This window comes from Equus przewalskii, chromosome 22 (genome assembly GCF_037783145.1).
Source record: "Equus przewalskii isolate Varuska chromosome 22, EquPr2, whole genome shotgun sequence".
NCBI lineage: Eukaryota > Metazoa > Chordata > Mammalia > Perissodactyla > Equidae > Equus > Equus przewalskii.
Window position 1 is genome coordinate 48297262 of NC_091852.1, and position 23609 is coordinate 48320870.

The 23609-nt window shown below is 42.4% G+C and overlaps 2 protein-coding genes across 13 annotated transcripts in view; one reads left to right on the forward strand and one right to left on the reverse strand.

Annotated features, from left to right (window-relative positions):
• Positions 1-20817, forward strand: part of UBE2R2 (ubiquitin conjugating enzyme E2 R2) — a 113147-nt gene extending 92330 nt beyond the window's left edge. For both annotated transcript variants that reach the window (XM_070590280.1, XM_070590281.1), the window contains exons 4-5: positions 13681-13815; positions 17466-20817. In XM_070590280.1, the coding sequence (XP_070446381.1) occupies positions 13681-13815; positions 17466-17685 (355 nt within the window). In that variant the 3' untranslated portion in view covers positions 17686-20817. The remainder of the gene's footprint in view (positions 1-13680; positions 13816-17465) is intronic.
• A 1361-nt stretch (positions 20818-22178) lies between these two features.
• UBAP2 (ubiquitin associated protein 2) overlaps positions 22179-23609 on the reverse strand; it is a 120045-nt gene continuing 118614 nt past the window's right edge. For all 11 annotated transcript variants that reach the window (XM_008530986.2, XM_070590272.1, XM_070590276.1 and 8 more), the window contains 3 exons: positions 23478-23545; positions 23203-23394; positions 22179-23118 (listed from right to left, as the gene is read on the reverse strand). In XM_008530986.2, coding sequence (XP_008529208.2) covers positions 23023-23118; positions 23203-23394; positions 23478-23545 — 356 coding nt within the window. In that variant the 3' untranslated portion in view covers positions 22179-23022. The remainder of the gene's footprint in view (positions 23119-23202; positions 23395-23477; positions 23546-23609) is intronic.

Genomic DNA, 23609 nt, shown 5'->3' on the forward strand with positions numbered 1-23609 from the left:
GCAACAAATCTGCATATGTTTGTAATTGCTTTTTACAGTAAGGCTCTAGTTAAACTTATTTTTATATTGAGTTATTTTATTAATATAAGTTGATTAAAAGCAATACAAATGTGTTACACTTTTGATATACTTTTGCCTTTTATATTTAATAATTATTAGAAATGCATTGTTAATCAGATAGACAGTTGTTTATGGTTAGTTCATATATCCCTGGATAATAATTACATTGCTAGAATGGGGCAAAATACAGCTTCAATTTTATATACGTATGTGTATGAGTAATATACATTTTATTTAAACTAATGTATATTAGTCACTGTGTGTATATATCTGTATACATGCATATATGTACATGTGTATACACACACACGGACTAAGGACTAATATATATATATTAGATGTAATGATTAAGAAATCTTACTTATATATGATAATGGAATAAAATTTGTAGGGCTGTGAAACTAACATCCTTTTAATTCCTTCTGAATTATTTGACAAAAATCATGTAGCAATCTGTTGTCAGTCTTTAAAAAAAAGTTTGGGGGCCGTCCCAGTGGCGTGGTGGTTAAGTTCGCACGCTCCACTTCAGCGGACCAGGGTTTCACCAGTTCGGGTCCTCTGTGCAGATGTGGCACTGCTCATCAGGCCATGCTGAGGCGGCATCCCACATGCCACAACTAGAGGGGCCCACAACTAAAAAAAATATACAGCTATGTACTGAGGTGATTTGGGGAGAAGAAGGAAAAACAAAAGAAGAAGATTGGCAGCAGATGTTAGCTCAGGTGCCAGTTTTTTAAAATAAATAAATAAAAATAGGGGCCGGCCTGGTGGTGCAGCGGTTAAATTCTCACGTTCCACTTCTCTGCGGCCCGGGGTTTGCCGGTTCGGATCCCATGTGTGGACATGGCACCGCTTGGCAAGCCATGCTGTGGTAGGCATCCCACATATAAAGTAGAGGAAGATGGGCATGGATGTTAGCTCAGGGCCAGTCTTCCTCAGCAAAAAGAGGAGGACTGGCAGTAGTTAGCTCAGGGCTAATCTTCCTCAAAAAAATAAAATTAAATTAAAAAACCGTGCTGTGACGGCGTCCCATATACAAAATAGAGGAGGATTGGCATGGATGTAAAACGCTCAGGGACAATCTTTCTCAAGCAAAAAGAGGAAGACTGGCAATGGATGTTAACCCAGGACCAATCTTCTTCACTGAAAAGAAAAAGTTTTATTGAGATATAATTCCCATACTATATAATTCTCCCATTTTAAGCGTACAATTCACTGTTTTTTAATATACTCACAGAGTTCTATACTCATCACCACAATCAATTTTAGAACATTTTCATCACCCCTGAAGAAATTCATACCTATTAGCATTTGTACTCCATTACCCCTCAACCCTGAACCCCACTACCATAGCCACAGCCCTCGGAAACCATCAGTCTACTTTCTGTCTCTATGGATTTACTTATTCTGGACGTTTGATATGAATGGAATCCTACAACATGTAGTATTTTGTGACTGGCTTCTTTAACTTAGCATGATATTTTCAAGGTTCATTCCCATCATGGCATCTATCAGTACTTCATTCCTTTTTATGGCTGAATAATATTCCATTGAATGATAATTCATCAGTTAGTGGACATTTGGGTTGTTTCAACTTTACGGCTATTATGAATAATGCTGCTATGAGCATTGTGTACAAGTTTTTACATGTTAATATGTTTTCATTTCCTTGGATTTATACCTGAGAGTGGAATTGCTGGGTCATATGGTAAATCAATGTTTCATTTTTTGAGGAACTGCCAGACCATTTTCGAACATGGCTGCACTAAATAGTACATTCCCACCAGCAGTGTGTGACGATTCCAGTTTCTTCACATCTTTGTTAACACTTGTTATCTGTGTTTTTTATCATAGCCATCCTAGAAGGTGGAAGTGGTATCTCATAACTTTTACACGTTTCGAACAATTTTAGAAGTTCAGAAAGATTGTGCACAAAGTACAAGTAGTTCCCATATATCCTACACCTGCCAGTTTTCTTTATTATTAACTAATGTTAGTATGGCTCGTTTATTACAATTAGTGAACCAATATTATTAAATTATTATTAACTAAAGTCCGTGCTCTTTCACCTTTCCTTAGTTTTTACCTGCTGTCGTTTTTCTTCTCCAGGATCCCACACATGATACTACGTTATATTTAATAGGCATGTACTCTTAGGCAACTGTGACAGTTACTTAGACTTTCTTTGTTTTTGATGACCTTGACAATTTTGAGGAGTACTCATCAGGTATTTTGTAGAATGTCCCCCCAATTGAGAATGTTGTGATTTTTAGACTTGGGTTATCCTTATTGGGGAGGAAGACAGTGGAGGTAAAGTACGTTTTCATTACTTCATACTCACAGGGATGTGCCATCAACATGATTTATCACTGTTGATGTTAACATTCATCGTCTGGCTGAGACTCTGTTTTTAGGATTTCTCTGCTTACTGTAAAGTTACTCTTTTCCCCCTTTCCATTCTGTACTGTTTGGAAGAAAGGAAGTCATACGTGCAGCCCATGCCTAAGGAGGGGGCCGGGATATCTGTATAAATTATTTCAAATTCTTCTGCACAGGAGGTTGATCTGTTCTCCCCCCATTTAATTATTTATTGAATCATTTTGTTAATCATTTTTATTTTTATTTTTTATTGAGTTAATGATAGGTTACAATCTTGTGAAATTTCATTTGTACATTATTGTCTGTCAGTCATGTTGTAGGTGCACCCCTTCACCCTTTGTGCCCACCTCTCCTACCCCTCCCCCTTTCCCCTGGTAGCCACTAATCTGTTCTCTTTGTCCACATGTTTAAATTCCTCATATGAGTGGAGTCATACAGAGATTGTCCTTCTCTATCTGGCTTATTTCACTTAACATAATTCCCTCAAGGTCCATCCATGTTGTTGCAAATGGGACGATGTTGTTCTTTTTTATGGCTGAGTTGTATTCCATGTATATATATATATAACATGCCACATCTTCTTTGTCCAGTCATCTGTTGATGGGCACTTAGGTTGCTTCCACATCTTGGCTATTGTAAATAATGCTGCAGTGAACATTGGGGTGCATGGGACTTTTGGAATTGCTGACTTCAAGCTCTTTGGATAGATACCCAGTAGTGGGATAGCTGGATCGTATGGTAGTTCTATTTTTAATTTTTTGAGGAATCTCCATACTGTTTTCCATAGTGGCTGCACCAGTTTGCGTTCCCACCAACAGTGTATGAGGGTTCCTTTTCCTCCACAATCTCTCCAACATTTGTTACTATTTGTTTTAGTTATTTTTCTCATTCTAATGGGTGCAAGGTGCTATCTTAGTGTAGTTTTGATTTGCATTTCCCTGATGCACAGTGATGATGAGCATCTTTTCATGTGCCTATTGTCCCTCCGTATATCTTCTTTGGAGAAATGTCTGTTAATGTCTCCTGCCCATTTTTCGATCGGGTTGTTTGATTTTTTTGTTGTTGAGTTGCAAGAGTTCTTTATATATTATGGATATTAAGCCTTTGTCAGATGTATTACTTGCAAATATTTTTTCCCAGTTAGCGGGTTTTTTGTTTCAATCCTGTTTTCATTTGCCTTGAAGAAGCTCTTTAGTCTGATGAAGTCCCATTTGTTTATTCTTTCTATTGTTTCCCTTGTCTGAGAAGACATAGTGTCCGAAAAGATCCTTTTAATACTGATGTCAAAGAGTGTACTGCCTACATTTTCTTCTAGACGCCTTATGGTTTCAGGTCTCAGCTTTAGGTCTTTGATCCATTTTGAGTTTATTTTGGTGAATGGTGAAAAAGAATGGTCAATTTTCATTCTTTTACATGTGGCTTTCCAGTTTTCCCAGCACCATTTGTTGAAAAGACGTTCTTTTCTCCATTGTATTCCCTCAGCTCCTTTGTCGAAGATTAGCTGTCCATAGATGTGTGGTTTTATTTCTGGGCTTTCAATTCTGTTCCATTGATCTGTGCACCTGTTTTTGTACCAGTACCATGCTGTTTTCATTACTGTAGCTTTGTAGTATGTTTTGAGGTCAGGGATGGTGATTCCTCCAGCTGTGTTCTTTTTTCTCAGGATTGCTGTAGCAGTTCGGGGTCTTTTGTTGCCCCATATGAATTTTAGGATTCTTTGTTCTATTTCTGTAAAGAATGTCATTGGGATTCTGATTGGGATGGCGTTGAATCTATAGATTGCTTTACGTAAAACGGACATTTTAACTATGTTTATTCTTCCAATCCATGTATATGGAATGTCTTTCCATCTCTTTATGTCATCATCCATTTCTTTCAGAAAAGTCTTGTAATTTTCGTTGTATAGGTCTTTCACTTCCTTAGTTAAATTCACCCCGAGGTATTTTATTCTTGTTGCAGTTGTGAATGGTATTGTGTTCTTGAGTTCTTTTTCTGTTAGTTCATTATTAGAGTATAGAAATGCTACTGATTTATGTAAATTGATTTTATACCCTGCAACTTTGCTGTAGTTGTTGATTACTTCTGAAAGTTTTCCAATGGGTTCTTTGGGGGTTTCTATATATAAGATCATGTCGTCTGCAAGCAGTGAGAGTTTCACTTCTTCCCTCCCTATTTGGATTCCTTTTGTTCCTTTTTGTTGCCTAATTGCTCTGGCCAAAACCTCCAGTACTATGTTAAATAAGAGTGGTGATAGAGGGCATCCTTGTCTCGTTCCTGTTTTCAGGGGGATGGCGTTCAGTTTTTGCCCGTTGAGTATGATGTTGGCTGTGGGTTTGTCATATATGGGCTTTATTATGTTGAGGTAGTTCCCTTCTATGCCCATTTTGTTCAGAGTTTTTATCATAAATGGCGGTTGGATCTTGTCAAATGCTTTCTCTGCATCTATTGAGATGATCATGTGGTTTTTATTCCTTAGTTTGTTGATGTGGTGTATCACCTTGATTGATTTGCGGATGTTGAACCATCCCTGTATCCCTGGTATGAATCCCACTTGATCATGATGTACGATCCTTTTGATGAATTGCTGAATTCAAGTTGCCAAAATTTTGTTAATAATTTTTGCATCTATGTTCATCAGTCATATTGACCTGTAGTTCTCCTTTTTCGTGCTGTCCTTGTCAGGTTTTGATATCAGCGTGATGTTGGCCTTGTAGAATATGTTAGAAAGTGTTCCATCCTCCCTAATTTTTTGGAATAGCTTGAAAGGATAGGTATTAAATCCTCTCTGAGAGCGTCAATTGACCGTTGATTACGCTAGTTACTCATTCCTTTAGGTGCCTTGTTCATTCCAGTATACCTAGAAAGGGTTGAGAAAATAGATCTATTTTGAATTTCAACACATCTTGCCAGTATGTTTTTTAAAATCAGGATAAACGTGATTCCTTTTTTATTCAAATAAATGTGTTGATATACCTCACCTTGACAATCGTCATACCTCTGAATTCTAGTTCTCAGATAGATAGATCAGGCCTAGGGCCTCGCCATAAGTGTATTGTGCCTATGAAATAAGGAAACACCACATATTCCCTGTACTTTATGCTTGCTTTAATGGACCTCTCCCTCGGGGGTGGTGCATTTCTTAACAATAATCAGAGAGGAGATTAGCGAGTTCATTTTAAGGAAAATACAATTCCAGCAGCCTCAATCTATACGTATTTGAATTTTTTATACTCCCCCACATACCAAAATGCTCTTTTTTTTTTTTTAACATCACTCTATGCTTTTAACAAAATTATTTATGAGAAAGGAAAAGCAGTTGGCTCTATTTGTAAATTTCTCTTTGTTTTTGTACCCCTGACATTTCGTCACCACTGGGCAGTGCACCATAGGAATACTTGGGATATGTGGGAGGTGTGTATGTATTTCTTTTATAAAGGGCAATTGTAAAAGGGAGGATAGAAAGGAGAACTGATATAATACTTCGTGTACTCCCAGGGGCATCTATATATTCGTTTTAAGACCACTGCTTTACACAAGATCTTTTATGATCATTAGCAAAATTGGTATATTTCTTCTTCTTCATCTGTCATATCCCTCACATCAAAGAACTGTCGCTGATTATTTGTACCTTTAACCTTACTTGTACCTGTTACTTGATTATTCAGTATCAAATGGTATACTGACACTTAGGTATAAAGGAAAGGATAGCAGCATCCTTCTTCTTCTTTTAAGAATTATTGTTTCTTTATTGTCAGGATTATAAGATTTATAATCTATACTGTTCTATAACACAGTCCCAGTTTTTAAATTTCTTATTCCTCCTGTTAAAGGAATTCTCTGTTTGCTGTCCAGTATTTTACTTTCTTTGATCTGTTAATTGGCTGAAATTGTCCATTAGTAATTTTCTCCAGGAATTGATCCTAGGAACCACATTATATTCCCTGAGTTCTTACACATTCACAATGTTATGTGCTGGTGTGTATGGGTATGTGGATGGGTGTTTCGCCATTATACTTCAAATGACAGTTTGCGCATAAGGTTTCAAGATCATACTTTTTTTGTTTGAGGAAATTATGAGCATTACTCTGCTATGTTTATTGTTGCTGTGGAGAAGTTTGGCTACCCTGTTTCTAATCTGTTCCGCCCTACATAATTGTTTAAGAGGCTGACATGCTTTCAAAAGAAACACATTATTTTATCAATATAATTAAAATGTATATTTAAGGTGCTAAATATTTGGGAAGAATTGTTGAAAAATTAGACCAAAATATGCAAGGTTGTCATTTTAGTATGACTTTGGTGCTTATTTTTCAGGGCCAGTAGTAATTCTAGACTAGAGGAAGTGGTAGCTCTAAGGTACTAGTGATTGCTGTTTTTGGAGGTTGATGTTGAATCAGATGCTTACCACATCCTCTTCCCCCTTTGAGAAAACAAGCCTCCCCTTTCTTTAGATACAAAGCCCCAAACAAGATTTTTATTATTGCATTCTCGTGCTGCCTGGATGGATAATCTATTGTCATTACCCATGGGAATTCAAGATTTTTCCCTTTACTTCTCCTCTGTAAGTACACACAGACTATTATTTGCCTTGTCCCTGCTTAAAATATTATGAATGTTTTTTAAGATAGGCCTGTTTCTCGTTTAATCCAGTCCTTTGGAGTCAGGGAACTCCTTTCATACTAATCTCTTATCTAAAAATACCTTTGGGGCCAGCCTGGCAACGGCAGCACAGCAGTTAAGTGCACACATTCCGCTTCAACGGTCTGGGGTTCGCCGGTTCGAATCCTGGGTGCAGACATGGCACTGCTTGGCAAGCCATGCTGCAGCAGGCATCCCACATATAAAATGGAGGAAGATGGGCACGGATGTCAGCTCAGAGACATCTTCCTCAGCAAAAAGAGGAGGATTGGCGGCAGATGTTAGCTCAGGGCTAATCTTCCTCAAAAAAATAAAATAAAATAAACAAAATAAAAATAAAAATACCTTTGGTGCACTGGCCCTGTGGCATAGTGGTTAAGTTCGTGCACTCTGCTTCGGCAGCCTGGCATTCACAGGTTTGGATCTCAGGTGCAGACCTACACACCGCTCATCAAGCCATGCTGTGGTGGCATCCCACATGAAAAATATAGGAAGATTGGCACAGATGTTAGCTCAGCGACAATCTTCCTCACCAAAAAAAAATAATAAATAAAAATACCTTTGACACTTTGGGTACCAGCATCATTTTTCTTCTCTTTGGGCCCTCAGGTCACCTGAGCCCCAATTTAGAAGGATTCCCTGGACTCCCCCTCAGGGGTTGCCTTCCCTGCTTTTATGCTGTTTTGTTTAGAGGCTTCACAACCAGAACTAGTTATCTTCAGATTGCCCCTTTGATCTTCCTACACGGCTCTAAAAGGATTTGCATTGGAAATCATTGGTTACCTTCTTGGACCTTTTTGTCTCTTAGCTCCATGTAATCACTGGATGTTCCTTCAATGTGTTGATCTTGGGGTGGGAGAGTGAATGGAGGGTTTTGGTGTTTGTGAATTTCTAGGGGGACGTAAAGTGTTTTGTATGTCTTGTGGAACCTCATCTGCCTGGAACACTTAGTAGTGCCCAGAACTCTGAAAAGTCAGGAAAGCACTACCTAGTAGTGGGTGTGGAATACGTGTTCCTTTCCTTTGTTTCTGTGTTATTTGTTGGGAGGCAAGGGGGTTCTCAAGCTAGTAAATTATACGTTATTTCTCACAGGTCATTAATGGCAATGAAATGTATCAAGAAGCAAGATACGAAGTGCCAGGGATTTTCCCTGATGTTCCTTTGCTGCTAACTTCTCTAAATTGTCCAACAGAGGGTTCTGAGCTCCATATCCAGTTGCTGAGTGGCTGTAGCAAGACAGTAGTAGAGGGAGATAGGGTTCAGCTCAGTCTGTTATAGGGTCTGGACTGCTACCTAGCAGTGTTACCTGAAACTGCTTCCATGTTCACACATGACCACCCGCACTAGTCCCCCATTCAGCCCCCCAGTGAACATATTCAGAAAATAAAGTTGTACATGGGAGGCTTTTGTAACCTGAAGAAGAGTGAGTCATTCCGGTTACCTGTAAGAGCTACGTCAGTTTGTATCACAAGACCTAGTGAGTAGTAAGAGTTAACCGAAAGGGAAAGAAGAAAAGATGCTACGCTCCAATTGTAGGGATCCAGAGTATCAGCCGCCAGCCAGCTAGTGTCCAGTAAAGGCTCAGTAGTTTGCTTCTTCTTGGAGGAAGTCAGCATCCCTTCTGGAAGAAGAGAGCCGCAGTCCTACACCCGGATGCCCAGAATTAAGTTTAGGGAGGTGAGAGTTCCTTATAGAATTGGGTTAGTCAGCAGAGTCGAGTTGGAACGGTAGGAACGCCTGCCGCTGCCACGTGTCTGTGATTAGGAGTCCACAGCACCCATGCTGCTGCTTCCTGAAGGAGGAAATAAAATGTGCCATAAGCCATGCTCTGTCCAGGACCAAGTGGGAGCTTTCAAGGGAGTCTCTCAGACCTTGCAGTAGAGTTCACAACTGCTTTCTCTGAGGCACCATCCCCAGAACTACTGCCATGCTTGCTGCAGGCTCTTGGACAGCAAAGTACTCTTGCTAGGGATCTGCTTTCCTTTGAAAGTACATAGTGTTTTCTTTGCTACTGTGAAGATGCAGCATGGGACCAGATTTATGGACCCACTCCAGAGGCCACTACTTCATGTAGAAGGGTCTGTCGGGGATAAAGTAGAATGTTTTCTTGTCTAGTCTTCTCTACAGCCCACTGGATGGAAAGGCAGGGAGCTAGGAACTACCCCCAGCATTGAATAGCAGAGAGGCGGGGTCAGGGGAAATGGGATAGCCCTGCTGTTCTAGGGCTCCTCCCTAAAGCCCTCTTCTGGACCAGGATGAGCGTATTTATGTGCTCTCTTGATGTTTGCACGTTGCATCCCACTGCACTCAGCTTGCCCGTTTCATTCTGTGCAAATGATACATATTTTGTGTATTTTTAAAATTTCCTTTTTAAACTAAAATGTTCTGATTTGGTGTGTTTGTATATTTTAATCTGGGATCCTCATTCCTACCATGTGTTCTCAGAGATAAGTCAGTCAGCAGCAGCTCCAGGTCTGCACAGGAAGAACTGTTATATTTGTTAGTTACTTTAGCGGCATAAGGAAAAACTATTTATAATATCTGACCCATTAAGCTACCACATTTTCCCAGTCATAACAGACTTCTTTGCTACGACGTCCTCTTTAAATTCCTCTGCCATCTTGAAAACATGTAATGAAAACTGAGTTTTAACTGGGTCATCTTCTGGTGTTATTAGTCCATCTTTTGAAATAGTGTAAATGAGAGATTAAAAGGACCCAGGGCAACTAGAAGGGTCAGGCGCTGGGCTTCACTTCTCCATACTTAAATTTTTATCCCATTACGCTAGGCCTGTAAAACTTAAGAATCTTCAATCAATCTCTCTGTATTTCTCTTTCTATATTTTAAGAGTCAAGTAAGTTTAGGTTTTTAGGAGTGAACCCTTTCTACCTCACATGCTTTATCGAGGGTATGTGTATACATTTGAGGAAAAATGCCAATCTTTAATCCTGCAAAATTCCAAACTTTTCCTGCTTGGTTTCCAGGCAGACCGATCAGCCAGGTTGTCTTTGTTGTGCTAGGGCCAGTTTTCTGCCCTTCCTGCTAATGTTTTACTTGTGGTCACATAGTAGCTAAAAGAGAAAGGGCAGACCCATCTCACTGACTCTTGTCTGTATGTTGAAAAGGGACAAATACAATAATACCCATTGGGTCATAGATATCTAATTCTCATTTCCCATCTCCCTTAAATACTTATTTAGTTTTGTTGTTTTTTAAACATGTCTGAGCTCTGTAGAACTTCACAACTTGCTAGTTTGCTGTTTGCTAGTCAGTGTGTATGTATGATAAGTTGGTCTTCATTTTCTTTCGGTGTTTTTCTTGTTTACAAACTTTTTATTCAAGAGAGCATAACCAGATCATCTCTGACACAGGTTCTGAAGCAGACAAAAGGATCTGAAATAGGAACCTGAAGACTCTGTAAAGTGGAGTGCTTTTGCTTATCCTTTTGTCTGTATTGCCTTTCTCCTTTTAGTATTGTTCTATTTTGGCTCAGATCCTCTGTCCTGAAAACTCCTCCCATACCCTTGCCCTGACTTATGTCCAAGTGCCACAAGTGTCTAAATGGACAAATGCAATTCGTTACTGCCAAAACCAAAGTTTCATCTGGAACCATGAATTTACATGGGCAGAATGAGAATAAGGATGTGTGTATGATGTTGTTTTCCTGATCCTTTCCCCTTTGTCCCTGATCTGCAGGAAACCGATCTCTTTAATGAGCTTTTGTGGCCTCTCATTGAATTATATTACTTTGGTAGTTTCTTCATTTGGTCTTTCTTTCACCTATTGTTAACCCTCTCCACCTTCTGTTTTTTTCCATCTGAAAAAAATACAGTAGGTGAATAAAGATTTTTAAAAACTTGCTGAACTAACAACAACAAAAGATGGCAACACACAAAAGAAGAAGTAACCATTGGAATAGCTCCAGAATTCAGTTCTGTGTTGTACATTCTACTAGTGTTGTCTTAGCGGTTTAGTTTTTCCATTCTATGAAAATAGGATTAATACTTGTCTTACAGAGTTGTTTACTATGCTACAGGTGTAATGCTTGTGTTAAATTATTTTGGTACGAGTGCTGGACAATTTAAACTACATATGACATTGCTTCTAGATCTTTTCCAGTCATGGTACATAGAAAAAAATGATAGTATTTGTAGATCACAAGGTAGTAAATGGAAGATGCTCCTTTGGCCAGAAGTTATTGTTCTAGAGACTCAAGTTGTCCCAGGTCCCACCCACCCAGCCTCCTGAGGGAATCAATATATAATTTACTTGTAACCCATGTACAACATACTGGTTGGGAAATTTTGAATAGCATATTGCATATGAATTACATCAGGAATCTTTGTTAGAGGAAAAAAACCCCTCAGTTCTGCTTTGCTCTACATTGGTCTTGTTATTAGGTAGGTTCTTACCACTTGGTGACAGAGATGGCCACCTGCTCTAGCCTTTTCTTATTCTCACTGTTGTGAGTCCAATCAACAATAAAAATTAATTGTCTTTCTGCTATTAGTTTAGAACCGTTGTAGTTCCCACCATGGTTGTGATTGGCACAGCTTGGGCCAGTCCCAAACCCATCATCATGACAAGATGGCTGGAATCCTTTGGCCGGCACTTGGTGGTATGCCTCCTGCTGTGGGTAGGAAGGTTGTATGAAGGTGTGGCATGATGGTAGGGGAAGGAGATTAACCCCACCTGAACCAGTGGACTGGATTCCCCATACAAAAAAAGATTTTGCTCTCCAGAGGAAGGGAGGAAGTGCAGACATACTGGGTTAACTATTATCACAATCCGCCATAGTACCTGACTCTTCTGAAAGCATCATGGATTTCAGTTTAGGAGGAGTACATGGTATTAGAAGTGAGTTCTTGTTTTGATGGAAATGGATGATTCACTCTTTTTTAAAATTGTATTTACAAACAGCATTTTAGTAATACACACAAGATGTAAGAACACCAACTTGGTGAAACTACTCATGGGAAAAATTTCCTAATTAATATGATTCATCTAGCCTGTGTTGTCCAGTGTGGTAACCACTAACTACATATGGCTATTTAAACTTATTAAAACTAAATACTATTAAAAATTCAGTTCCTCAGTTGCACAAGCTACCCTTCAAAGTACTCAACGGCCACACGTGGCTAGTGACTACCATATTGGATAATAGATTATACATTTCTAACATCACAGAAAGTTGTAAGTATACAGTGCTGATCAAGACCCTTAAAGCTATTTTTTCTCTTTATACCATACCTTGTCTGATCCTGCTTATCTTTCTAACAGATTTTGAATATGTTTTCTTCTGAAGCAACCCTTATGGAATTTTCTACCCACATTTTTCTTTTGCTTCTAGGATGTTATGTCAGTTTCCCTTTACTGGCAGTGATAAGTTTCTTTGAATCTTTTTAATGTAATTACTGAAGAAATCCAGAAGGATCTGGGGGGGAAGGCAAGGAGTTATTCTTAACCTAATAGAAAGGTGGGGTGGTGATAAATGGATTTTAACTAGATCAGAAAGTTTTCTTTGAAAGTGACTTGTATAATCACATAACAGAAACTCTTTACCCTTTTTAGGAAAAGGTTTCATCAAATCAAACATCTAATTGCCTGGTTCCCTCCCTTTATTTTTTGCTTGGGGCCAGGAGCAAAAGGCTCTTTTGCAACAACACAATCTATAACCTCGCACCAATGAGAAAAGGTAGAGAAATTTAATTTTTCCTCTCATTTTCTCCTTACGTACATGCATATAGCTCTTAGAGAAAAAAAGCCTGGGAATAACTTGGAACATTTTTGGAACCTGTTGTGCTTTTCTTGATTATTTTATCTAACAAACTTTTTTCCCTGTGATTAAGGTGTCTAGTTTTTATCTGTGGATGAAAATTGCTTGTTTATGTCTCCCACATGACTTAGAAGCCCTGGGAAATCAGGGTTGGCATCTGACTTGCTCACTGTTGTACATCCAGCATCTTACTTGGTGCTTCCGGCACGTAGTAGGTGCTCAGTAAATATTTTTGAATAAAGTTTTTTGTTATTCAGAGACTAGTTCTTCCATGTTGAGGCTATTGCTTTTCCTCCGTTCCTCTGCTTAACTCTGTCTTCCTTCCCTTGGAAGTATGGAAAAGAAACATTTTTATGTAATACTGTTTTTCAGATCTTAGTTCTAAGCAGCTACTGTAAGAATTGGATTTATGAGTAGCATCATTTTTACCGTTTCCTGTAAAAAGATTGTCTTGAAGCTAAATACTTTTTGCTTTTGCTTTTTCTTGTTGCACTTAATTTGTAGTTTTACAAATGTTATTTGAAAAGCTTCCAGGCCTCCACTTTTTGCAGATTGGAACATGTAGCCGGTTGAGACAGTGTGTTCTACAGAGTTCATTCTACGCCTTCAACATGACCTTTATGCTGGGCTCAGATTTCTTCTGCTTTGTCTCCCAGTTAGGAGCTTGTTCCTGGCCTAGCCTGCTGAGTACTGAAAACAAAACTTTATGATACACTATTATTTTTCCCCTAAGGTCTCAAATATTATAGTGTTAAACTTGAAAGCAGAATACTTTCCAATTCTGTGAATATGAGTATTCATGGCTGACCCTTTTTTCCTGTTTCTAGGACTATCCTGCTAAGTGTAATCTCATTGCTTAATGAGCCCAACACCTTCTCCCCAGCCAATGTGGATGCTTCAGTTATGTTCAGGAAATGGAGGGACAGTAAAGGAAAAGACAAAGAATATGCTGAAATCATTAGGTAAGGTTCTTTGTTTTGTCTTCTGTTTAATTACTTTGAGTCTTCCTGTAGAACCAAAGGTTTAAACTGAACTTAAGCGTCCGCTCGTTTCTCTCAATTAGATTTATTGTTTGGGAGGAGACTTCTCCGGAGCCTAATGAGTTTGGCTTTTGAGACAGCATACCCTAGAAGATAATGCTGCAGCAGATCTGACTGCCTGGGAACCAGAGCTTCCAGGTTCTGAGCTAGTCAAGTGTGCAGGCTCTCCATCCTGATCATTTTAGGGGCACCGTGTTAAACTTTCAACATGTCCACTAAGTGTAGCAAACACCCAAGGTTTCCAGACACTCCAGGTATTTTTGTTTCAAGAATTTTTTTTTCTGCTTTATCCCCCAAGTCCCCCCCGTACATAATTGTGTGTTTTTAGTTGTGGGTCCTTCTATTTGTGGCATGTGGGACACCGCCTCAGCATGGCCTGACGAGCGGTGCCATGTCTGTGCCCAGGATCCGAACCAGCAAAACCCTGGGCTGCTGAAGTGGAGCGAGCGAACTTAACCACTTGGCCACCAGGCCAGCCCCGCAAGATTTTTTTTTAACCCCATAGTTTATTGGCCTTTTTGACCATAGCAGCAAGCATCTTCTGGGCATCATCATTATCAGCAATGCTAGTGTTAGAGTTTAACACAGCCCTAGAAACCACCTCTTATCAAGAGATTTGGAATCTACTCCTAGCTCTGCCACCCCTCATGTAACTTTTTGAGTCTTTAGTTTTTTCCATCTATGTAAAAGGAAAAAAGTAGAAGGTATTCGGCTCAACCATCTCAATCACATCCTGAGTAAGATACAAGATTTTCATAGCAGCACCCAAGAATTGGTACTTCAATTGCAATAAATTCAATTCCCTTTAATACTATTACATTTTTATACCCTTAAAATGAGCCCCAAGGATAGTTCCAGCACATTCTGTGCATAGGAGTTTCATAAGCACTAGAATCTATACATTTTCTAGTCCCTCTCTGTACATCTAGTCAGCATGATACCATGTGATATAAAAAACCAGAAACAATGTGGAGAAATGCATCTATCTGACAGCTGAATAATATACATCAGCAGTTCTAACAGTTGTCTGCGCACTGGAATCATCTTTAGACCCCTCCTTCATCTGTAGTCATTTAATGAAATTACAAGGATGGAATCTAGGCGTCTATATTTTGTTTTACCAGCACCTAGGTGACTGGTGTGTACCAAAGAGTGAAGATAATTAGTATAAACAGTAAGGACCTGTAGAAATTTAGAGGCGTGGGAGTGGACTGAGGATTGAAAGATGGGAATGCTTCATAAAACAGTCATGCTTGGAGCCTGATGCTTAAGGAAAGGTAGGATTTAGTAAGTGAGGAATGTATGAATATTCCCAAGGTACTTGTATTCTGTATCTCGTTCTTCCAACATTTATTATATGCCAGCTTTATGTCAGATCTCTGGCTAGGTCATTAAGGACCGGTCTTTCTCCTTAGGGAGCTCACACTTAGCAAGCATTTGAAAACAAACAAATAACAATGTAATATGATAAGTGCAACTACAGAATATTAACAAGAGAGTGGGAGGAGTATATAATGCCATGGAGTTCCTAGGAGAGAGAATGCCTCATAACCAACACTTTTTCAGGTAAAGAGGGGAAGGAAAAAGCATCCTCAGGGAGAAACATGTTTGCTAAAACACAGGTATATAACAGCATGGCATGAAGGGAATTGTAAGTAGCCTGAGTGTAAATTCTGATTTGGGAAATTAAGAGAGGTCTTAAAAGTCACTGAAGTCACGATAAGGCATTTGGCCCTTAATCTTAGAGGTGGTGGGTTGTCACTAAAGATTATAAGAAGGGAAGGGATAATCATATTTGAGTTCTTTTTTTTTTTTTTTTAAAGATTTTATTTTTTCCTTTTTCTCCCCAAAGCCCCCCAGTACATAGTTGTATATTTTTCGTTGTGAGTCCTTCTAGTTCTGGCATGTGGGATGCTGCCTCAGCGTGGTTTGATGAGCAGTGCCATGTCTGCGCCGAGGATTCGAACCAACGAAACACTGGGCCACCTGCAGTGGAGCGCGCAAACTTAACCACTCGGCCACGGGGCCAGCCCCCATATTTGAGTTCTGAAAGAACACAGTTGACTAGGGGACCATCATAGAGGCTGAAAAGAGACTAAACTGAGTCTGTGACAATGGAAATGAGAACACAGATTTGAAAATATCTAGGATTTTGGAGTAAGATTTATGACTTTAGGAACTGATACTCTTTTAGTGAGAAGAGGTGGAAAATGACAATTGCAGACTTGCTGGGTTAGGATTGCTATGGAATATCAGGATGGAGACATCCAGAAGACTTAGATGGGAGTGTAGAGCTCAGAAGAAAGGTGTGAACTGGAGCCAGATGATGTGAGTGAGAGCCATCAGCATAAAGGGAATGGTGGTGAAGAGTCCAGCCTGGAAGCCTCACAGCATTAGGACGTGAGGCAAGGCAGCAAGAGCCACTGAGGGAGGTCGTGTAAGAGGAAGCAGAGGAAGATAGGGAGAGTGGTGGTTTGATGTTTTAAGCTCAAGTTTTTCCAGTCCCTTGATGGCTCAAATTTTCATGTTTGTTGAAGGACACTTTCCCCTTCCATCCATTCATCCAGTCAGCATTGGTTTGTACAGCTGTGTGCCAGCCTGTGTTCTAGGCACTGGAGAAATAGAAGTGACTAGGAAAGGTGAGGTCCCTGCTCTAATGAAGTTCACCTTCTTGCAGAGGGAGGGGGCACAACAGAAAAATGAACAAATGAGGAAGATCATAGAAAGAAGAAAATGCTGTAGTGGTAAAAGAAGGGTAATGTGAAGGAGTGACGAAATGGCTGCTTTAAATTGGGGGCTGGACAGGCCTTCTCGAAGGTAACATACCAGATCGGAGTGACAAGCAGCAGCCAACCATGTGTGTGCAGATTAGAAGAGCAACTGATTCACACAGAAAAATTAACTACGTGTGTTCAATGTACTAAAAAAAGACCCAGGTGGCCTGAACATTTTGGAGTTTGAGACAGTAGTGGGTGGTGAGAACGAAGTGTTGGCAGGTCGATGATGCAGGAGTTCAGATTTTACCGTAAGTGCAGACGGGAGGGTTACCGAATTAAGGAGAGTGGGGAGGCTGCATTATGAGTTTGGTGTGACATGACTAGGTTAAAAAAATCTGAGGGGATGGCCCTGTGGTCGAGTGGTTAAGTTCGCGCGCTCCGCTGCAGGCGGCCCAGTGTTTCGTTGGTTCGAATCCTGGGCACGGACATGGCACTGCTCATCAGACCACGCTGAGGCAGCGTCCCACATGCCACAACTCGAAGGACCCACAACGAACTATGTACCGGGGGGCTTTGGGGAGAAAAGGGGAAAAAATAAAATCTTTAAAAAAAAAAAAAAATCCGAGGTGATTTCTGGCTAGCCAGCATCCTACAAAAGGTCATTATTAAATGTCCTTCAGAATGGGACCTGGGGGCTGGGAGCCTTTGGGTGGTAGAGGGTGTCTGTCAGATGCCTTCAGGCAGGTGCTCGAGTTCAGAAACCTGATCCGAGTCTAAGGAATCATGATGATTTAGAAAGGCTAATTACAAATCCATCTTCAAGACAGAGACTTACACACACTATCCTCCCTTCAGGAAACAGGTTTCAGCCACTAAAGCTGAAGCAGAAAAGGATGGAGTAAAGGTCCCCACGACCCTGGCGGAATACTGCATCAAAACTAAAGTGCCTTCCAATGACAACAGCTCAGATTTGCTTTATGACGACTTGTACGACGATGACATCGATGATGAAGATGAGGAGGAGGAAGATGCCGACTGTTATGATGATGATGATTCTGGGAATGAGGAGTCGTGACGTGCTCCTCCGATGCCCCTGTACTGCCCTGCCGACTCAGGCCAAAGGGAGGGGAGCGAGTGGGGACCTAGCAGGGGCCCCTCAGCAAAACCTCTCACAGGGGTAGGGACACATGCGAGGCTCCTGCTGACTCCCCTTATGGATCCCAGTTTGCTCCTTTTTATGGACCTCTTAATGGAGAGAAAATAACCCTCCAGAGAATGTCTGAATTCTTGCATTCTTTACCCTTCCATCACTGTATTGATTCTTTTTTTTTTTTTCTTTAAACCCAAACTCCTGCCTCACTTCGTCTCTACAAAGTGTTCACAGCAAAACACATTTGGTCTGTTTTAGATTCCTGAAGAATTAAATAGTCTTTCATCGAGACAGTTAATGTGTTTAAAGCGGAGAGCCCATTGGAAGTTCACAAGTGCTGCATATGCTGGTTAGCAAAAGAAAATGGAAAAAAAAAAAAAAAAACATAAAAACCCCACAAAACAAACTTTTTTTAAAAAAAGCAAATTTGCCAAGGTTTAGCTGCTCCTTTACCTTAGCGTGTGTGCATTTGTTCAGCCCCATGGTGGTGAATTTTGTTTCTTTCCCTTCTTAAGGCTGGGGCCCAGCGGGCATCAGGGACTTTGTGCTGAGCCTGATGACATGTGTTCCTAAGGGCACAGAGCCCCTCACCCTCCAGGAAAGCGTCCTAACATGGAGGCCTCAGCTGCTCTGAGGAGAGAGATCAGATTTTGTTTTTTGAAATCGATTGGGATCTAAAGCCTGAAATAAATATTCATACTTTACATAGAACTGAGCACTTGATTGCTATTTATTTTAAAGGCAGAGTTATATCCCCCCAGGGAGTGGGGAGAGAGTGGGGATTAGTGTGTGTGTGGAGTCTTAGTGATGGGAGCCAAGAATTAAAAGTCACTATGCCAATTTTGGTTCACGCTGCTGGGGAAAAAGTCCAAACTACTGGTGACCACTGCTGGGCGAGAAAACATCTGTTTTCTGTATTTAACGTGGCCTCTCCCTCAAGAATACACTCTCACCATGAGGACTTTTTTATGTAGCCAGTTTTAATTACTCAGTATTAATACTAGGTGCATGTGTTAAGATTTTGGTTTTCATGGAGCTGCTTATACCGACAGTGATAACTGTGGATACATGTGAGACATGAGTGACCGGTTCCCGCTTTCCTCACCGGATGCCACCTGGACTTTCCTCTCCTGTCACTGTCCTCTTTGGCGTGCACGCAGAAGTTGTGCATGGCGCTTGCCCTGGCTGCTTCGACTCTTCGGGCGGGCCGAGGGGGCGCCTGCAGGCAGTGTCTGTGCAACACTAGAGCTTCTTGCCGGGCACTGGCTGCCGCTCTGATGGCCCATCTCAATCGTGTGTTACTTGGATCAGTGCTGAGATCCATCAGCCTTCACCCACCAGGGACTGCGAACTTGGAGGTGATGTCTGTTTCTTATGGAGCGGGCCAGTGCATAAGGCGGGCAGTGTTCCTTCAGTGGGGAGAATCGTTACAATGTAAACTGACAAACTTCACAAGGAAAGTACAGCAGAGACGACTACAGTCCTACTTCAGACTCCTGCACACTAGCGTCAACTCCTTTTCGGCAGATCGCAGCTCAGAAAGAACCAAGGGTTGGTGAGGGATGGCAGGGTGGATCCTAGGACAGCGTAGGTGACGCTTACTTCCTTAGCCCCTCCTTCCTTTCTGATCTCAGGGTTTTCATTCGCTCTTCAAACTCTCCCGACATTTGCTCATTCCCAGCAGCGCTCTCTGGCCTCTAAAGTTAGGTCTGGTACCAAGTGGGAACGTTTCACGTGCTAAGGTTCACACAGGACAGTGTCGAGCCTGGCCCCAGAAACTGTCCAGTCCCCTTGGGGCCGGGGCTACTTGTACCCCTGAATCTAGTGATTCCAGTTGGACTCAGAACAGAGCAGCTCTTTGTGACAAAACACTCTGACCACAAACTCTGACAGAAGGATGTTGGAACTAGCTTTTGACTCCCCATGCTTAAATAATCCTTCCAGATAACCTGCAGATATTCTGGAGCCCAAAGTCTCTCATAATGCTTTGATTACTCCCTGTCTCACTCACACACACACACGTTTACAGCCAGTAGCTTGGTCTTGCTTTCTTTCCCTTTACTGCGAAAGCATTTCTCTCCCAGGGCAGGCCAGGCACCTTGGCTTTGTGGGAGGTGCTATGCTGCTCGGCCCTGTTGGCCTCTGTTGCACATTGACTCAGGGAGCCAGAGAGCCAGGTGGAGGTCGTACCTCTCAGCCCCTTGGGGTGGACTACTGAGGGCTGGGTTTGCCTCTGATGAGAGTACAATCAGTTCCAGAAAAGACTGGGGTGTGTGGATAAGCTAGCAGGTAGACATGCTGATAGCTCAGACTGAACCTGTAAAACCCAGATGCTGGTTCCAGAGCTGCCCTGAGAACACACCCTCGTGCAAGAGAAAACAAGCATGTCCCTCTGTTGTTTGGAGTGGAGATCTCGGGCTCAGGCCAGAACCTTGTGAGTACAGTTGTGCTGATTAGTTGGTCTCACATTAACCTAACATCCTGCATTTTTAGATTCCTTTTGATTCCAGTGGAGGCGTCTCCGGATGCTCTTCAGGTCTGCGTATTTTGAGGCTGGGTGGAGAAAGTCAAACATCATGATTCTCTTGTTGCTTCTCAAAGTCTTCCCCCCTTTTTCTATTTCATATCATTCCAGACTTCTTTTCTATTAGCCAAGCTTTTTTGTAGTTCCTTCTTTCCTCTTCCCTGGTAATTATTTGCTTCTTTATTTGCTGGTTTCCTTATGTTTGGGACATACATAGTAAGAGATTGAAGCGTAAAATGTGTAGTTCTCCACTGAAAATTAACTCCACTCCTCCCATCCTGATAAAAAAAGGTTTACATTTACAAAGATTCAGATGCAATTTTCAACTATTCTGAAACCAGCAGGACACACCTGACTTTAATAGTTTTCTTAGCTGAAATTGTAGATGTTTTTCTTCAGTTTAACTTATGAGAAAAGATTATCGGATGCATTTTGTGTTGAATTTCCCTTTTAGTGGTTTATTTTGTCTTTTTCTGCCCATCTGTCTACTAATAAAATGTGAAATAAAATATACCTGTATTGCTACTTCCCCACTGGATGACCCTCTTCTTTTTTTCTTGTGTTAAAGAAAAGGTGGTTTTAGTATTTCTACTGTTCTCTTGCAGATTATGCCCAGGACTCAGCTGAAAAATTAAAACAAAAGCCAAATCTTGCTGACTTGCCTTCTGTGATATTCTGCTCAACTCACCTCCTTGCAGAATAAACATCCCCAATCTTACTAGCTTTTAAGAAAAAGACACAGCCATTTGTTGACCTTAATTCTGAAATAGGGCACAATCTGCCAATACAAGTAGCTTGGTGAGGGGCTGGAGGGGGCTCCACTGCCCTCCTTAGGCAAGGATTTTGTCACTTGCTGCATTTAATAGCAGGGATCAGGCAGGAGATCACACAGTTTAATAAAAGTCCCTATTTAGTTACAGTTGTGGACACTTTTTCCTAACCAGGATCAGAAGCTGTGGGTTAACAACAGCACATGTCCCATTCTGATGAAATGACCACTGATTTTAGAGGCCAAAAGCAGAAAAGATGAAGACTGTGGCCCCCGGGGTGTGGCACGTGGGCTTGACCTATACTTGAAGCAACACTCATTTTGTTTGCTTCTGCAGCCTGGTCTGAAGGGGTTATTTAGGACTGAAGTGAGAGGCTAAGATGCCTCGGGCTACGCCTCCAGGCCCTGAGCCTCCTCGGGGTAGAGCAGAGTTGTGCCACAGACAGCTTGGGAGATGGCCTCCTCCTGGAGGCACACGATAGCTTATGGCCCTGGCTCCTCCCTGCCTGGCGGCCTGGGAGCAGGAGGAAGGAGCTGGACTAGAGTCCTGGCCCGCGTGAATGGTTGGTGGGGACTTTCCAGAGCAGACATTTAGCCCAGGACCCACCTACCCACTTAATGCGACTTGACGCAGTCAGCTGTTCCACCACAGCCCTTGACTGTCCATCAAGATGGTGTTTGGTTGGTAAGAGCAAAGGATAGAGAGGTTTAGCTGTTCAAACATATTTTACTTGGCTCCATATCTTAAAATCAGTTGACGTCTGGAAAAGAAATTACCCTGCCCCGGTATTCCTGTTGACAGGGCCCTGTGAGAACCTGCCTCATCCATGAAGTCTGTTTGGAGATGAAAGGAAAGCAGAGTTAACTTAAACACCGCCTGTGCCTGCCTGCCCCGAGGGTCACTGTCTTAGCCTGTCATTTACCTTCTCACTCCCTAGAGGCTGACTGCTGGGGCCCCGCAAAGCAGCATACCACCAGACCACCGTAAGTCCTCGCCCCCTGTTGTCAAAAGACTGTCCACATGAGCTCTCCACTTCAGTCCTGTAAAGTCCAGCCCGCCTGGAACACACTGAAGCCGGCCGGGCCCTGAGCCATCCCTTAGTCACACCACACCGAAACCGTGCATGCTCTCAAAACTTTATTAGGTGGAGTGTGGGCAAAAGAGAAACCCCTGAAACAGTCGCCCACTTGTTCAGGACAACTCTGCTTGGAGACGTGCTCTCGTTGAGGTGAAAGCTTTGATTTTTTTTTAAAGGGGAGCTGACTGGCTGAGCATCTGAGTGCAAATTCAGATTATTTTAAAAACGGTCAGCCAGAGGAAGGCAAGTCTCTGAGGAAAAGACCAGACCAGAAGCAGAAACCCCTGCTTTATATGAGGACAAACAGGTGCCACTTCATGTCAGGCAGGGGGGATGGACATCTCTGCTATTCCCAGATCAAGATTTGGCAGGAGGGGGACATGACAAATGACAAAAGAACCAGTTTCTCAAAAAAGAGGGGCATAAAGTAATTACGCAGGGAAGAAAACTCAAATAATGGTTTACAAGGGAGCGAGATAAGTCGTGATTCTTCATTGGTACCTGACCCCAACTGCCAAACTGCCTTAAACCGGCCCCTCCAGACACCGGCCCGCTAGGGCCGCTGGCCGCGGGCTATGGAGAAGGCCTGAAGGCAGAGGGGAGCAGGGGCTTATTTTGCTACAGTGAGAAGAGGCTTGAGCAGGGGAGCAGACCTGGCTGAGAGTAGCAGCCGCACCCCCTCCCCCAGGACTTGGGTCACATTTACAAGTACATACATAAATACATTACATACAATAGCGAGTCTGGGAGGCGGGCTCCCCACAGAGGCTCGGCTGACACAGTTACACGTCTCAGGAATTCTAGGAAAGGGCGCTGGGCTCCCAGAAACGGGCTCCGCGTGTTCTCTCCTGCCCGGGTAAGCCCTGCCCCAGCCCACCCCTCTTCAGGGCTCAGTTTGTCCAGTATGGAGAGTTGCCGTAGGCAGGTTTGGAGGCTTGAGACTTGGGCTGCAGGGAGCTGGGCTGGCTGCGCTGACCCGAGCCACTCTGAGGAGGAGGAGAGAAGGCTGTCAAGGCTGCAGCAGAAGCCCCGGCCCAGGGCAGGGCGGCCGCCTCCGTCACTGGGCTCACCTGGGCATCCTGCGGAAGGTGGTGGTGTAACAGCTGTGAGTGAGGCTGCTGGTGGGCGGGCAGGATGTGCAAGAACGGTGGAGGCGCATAACCAGGGGCCGCGCCAGGGGCCAGGGGCCCTGTGGAGCCCAAGGCTGAGGGCAGGCTGAATGGTGGAGGGGTCCCTGCATGAAATCCCTGCTTGTCAAAAGTCTGTGGGGCAAAGAGACAACGGTGAGGGCCAGTGTGGGCTGCACCTCCCACCACCCTACCCAGCCACCGCGGTCCTCCCTCACCTGGGTCTTGTTGTAGACAGAACCAGGCATGTCAGGCAGGCCCGTGGTGCTTGAAGACACGGCCACTCCTAGGAGGGAAAGCAGTTGTTCCCACAGCAGCTGGTCCCAGCTCCAGCCTCCCCTGCCTCCAGG